The sequence below is a fragment of the Nestor notabilis genome, unplaced genomic scaffold (assembly GCF_000696875.1).
Source record: "Nestor notabilis isolate BGI_N333 unplaced genomic scaffold, ASM69687v1 scaffold28604, whole genome shotgun sequence".
Classification (NCBI taxonomy): domain Eukaryota; kingdom Metazoa; phylum Chordata; class Aves; order Psittaciformes; family Psittacidae; genus Nestor; species Nestor notabilis.
Window position 1 is genome coordinate 241 of NW_009926447.1, and position 1588 is coordinate 1828.

Sequence of the window (1588 nt, forward strand, 5' to 3'; positions counted from 1 at the left end):
GAACATCAGGCTCCATGGTGTTTGGCAGAGCAATGCATGGACAGCCTGAAGCACACAAGCACCAGAGATCACCACTGAGTTTGGAAGAAGCCCAGATGAAGGACGAACCCAAACTCAGGGATCTCTGGCCATTGGGCTTCCACGCATGGACACACACATAATGCACCAGAACAACCAGAGCTTCACATGGTCAGAGATTGTCCCTTTCCCCAGAGAAGCTGAAAGGAGCAAAATGTATCAGCTTCCTTCTGCTCTGAAGTTCATAAACTCACTTTAGGGTCTAAGTCCTTGGGAGCATACAACATATTACATAGGTTGGGCCATGATTCTGTGCACACAAAAGCGGTGATAATTGAGAGTGCAAATTAAGGGAGCAAATACCCAGCAGGTTTCCATGTGCCACAGAGGGTATTTGCACCAGGGGAAAGGCTGTGCTGCAGTAACTGTGTTCCTCCAAAAGTACCTCTGCAAGCAACACTCTCCTTACCTACACTGAGCCCAAAGTGAACCCTTCGACACAATGTAAATAGCTTGGAATAGATGGATTTGAAAGCAATTAAGAAGCCCAAATCCAAAGATTAAGACATTTCACTCCAAGTTTGCCCTCGCTTCTCTGCTCTGTCTGCAAATCCCATAATCCTCAGCTTCCAAAAGCCTTTGCTCCTGAAGACAGTATCTCTGGTGTCATCTCCCCTCTCAACGTGGTTTCCTTCCAAACTACACGGTGAAAAAGGTGACCTCCTGCCTGACGTGCAGATCAACCTCATCAGTGACAGGAGCTGGAGACCTCTCTGTGCTGCTCTACATCCCACATGTAAGGGCAGGAGCCAGGCAGGGCAGAGCTGCAACTGGCTCCCAGTGTGATGGAGCATGGTCCCCGTGGACCCAGTTGGACACAGCACATCCGTGTTGGAGCACAGGGACTTTCCTCTCACCTGCCAAGGGCTTGTAACCAAGAAACCTGGCAATCTTTTGCTGGCAGTGCTCCTGCTCCTCATAGGTCAGCAGCTGGTAGATAAACTGCCAGATGACTTGCTTGGCTGGTGTGTCCAGCACCGGGTACACATCCACAATGAGAGTGTCAATGTTCCTGCAGAACGGGAAAGAGAGGGCTGGGCAGTGAGCGCATCCCTGCGGCACAGTCCCGCTTCCCTGGGCTCTGCTGGGGCTCTGCCATCGGGCTTCAGCACAAACGGATCGTTACAGAGGTGTTGGACTACAAGGAAAGGATGAGCCCTTCAGGAAGTGGAGTTGTGCAGCTGGGGCTAATGGGGAGCATTGGGTGATCAGCAGCACCTGACAGACAGGGATAAAACCTGGTTCCAGGGAGGGACAAGCTGGGTTGATGGGCTGAGGTTTGTTAGGCTCAGTGCTGGGTTCTGCACTTGGGTCACAATAACCCCATAGAGTGCTCCAGGCTTGGGAAGAGTGGCTGGAAATCTGCTTGGTGGAAAGAACCTGGGGATATTGGTCCACAGCAGGTAAGGATGAGCCAGCAGCGTGCCCCAGTGGCCAAGAAGGCCAAGAGCATCCTGGTCTGTATCAGCAGCAGTGTGGCAGACGGCAAATGAGTGCTGCATGCCCTGGT

The 1588-nt window shown here is 52.1% G+C and overlaps 1 protein-coding gene across 1 annotated transcript in view; it reads right to left on the reverse strand.

Annotated features, from left to right (window-relative positions):
* Positions 1-935: 935 nt before the first annotated feature.
* Positions 936-1588, reverse strand: part of GRID2IP (glutamate receptor, ionotropic, delta 2 (Grid2) interacting protein) — a gene marked incomplete at its 3' end in the record, with an annotated part of 7646 nt that continues 6993 nt past the window's right edge. Inside the window, exon 7 of the mRNA XM_010013538.1 lies at positions 936-1090. Within this exon, the coding sequence (XP_010011840.1) occupies positions 936-1090 (155 nt within the window). The remainder of the gene's footprint in view (positions 1091-1588) is intronic.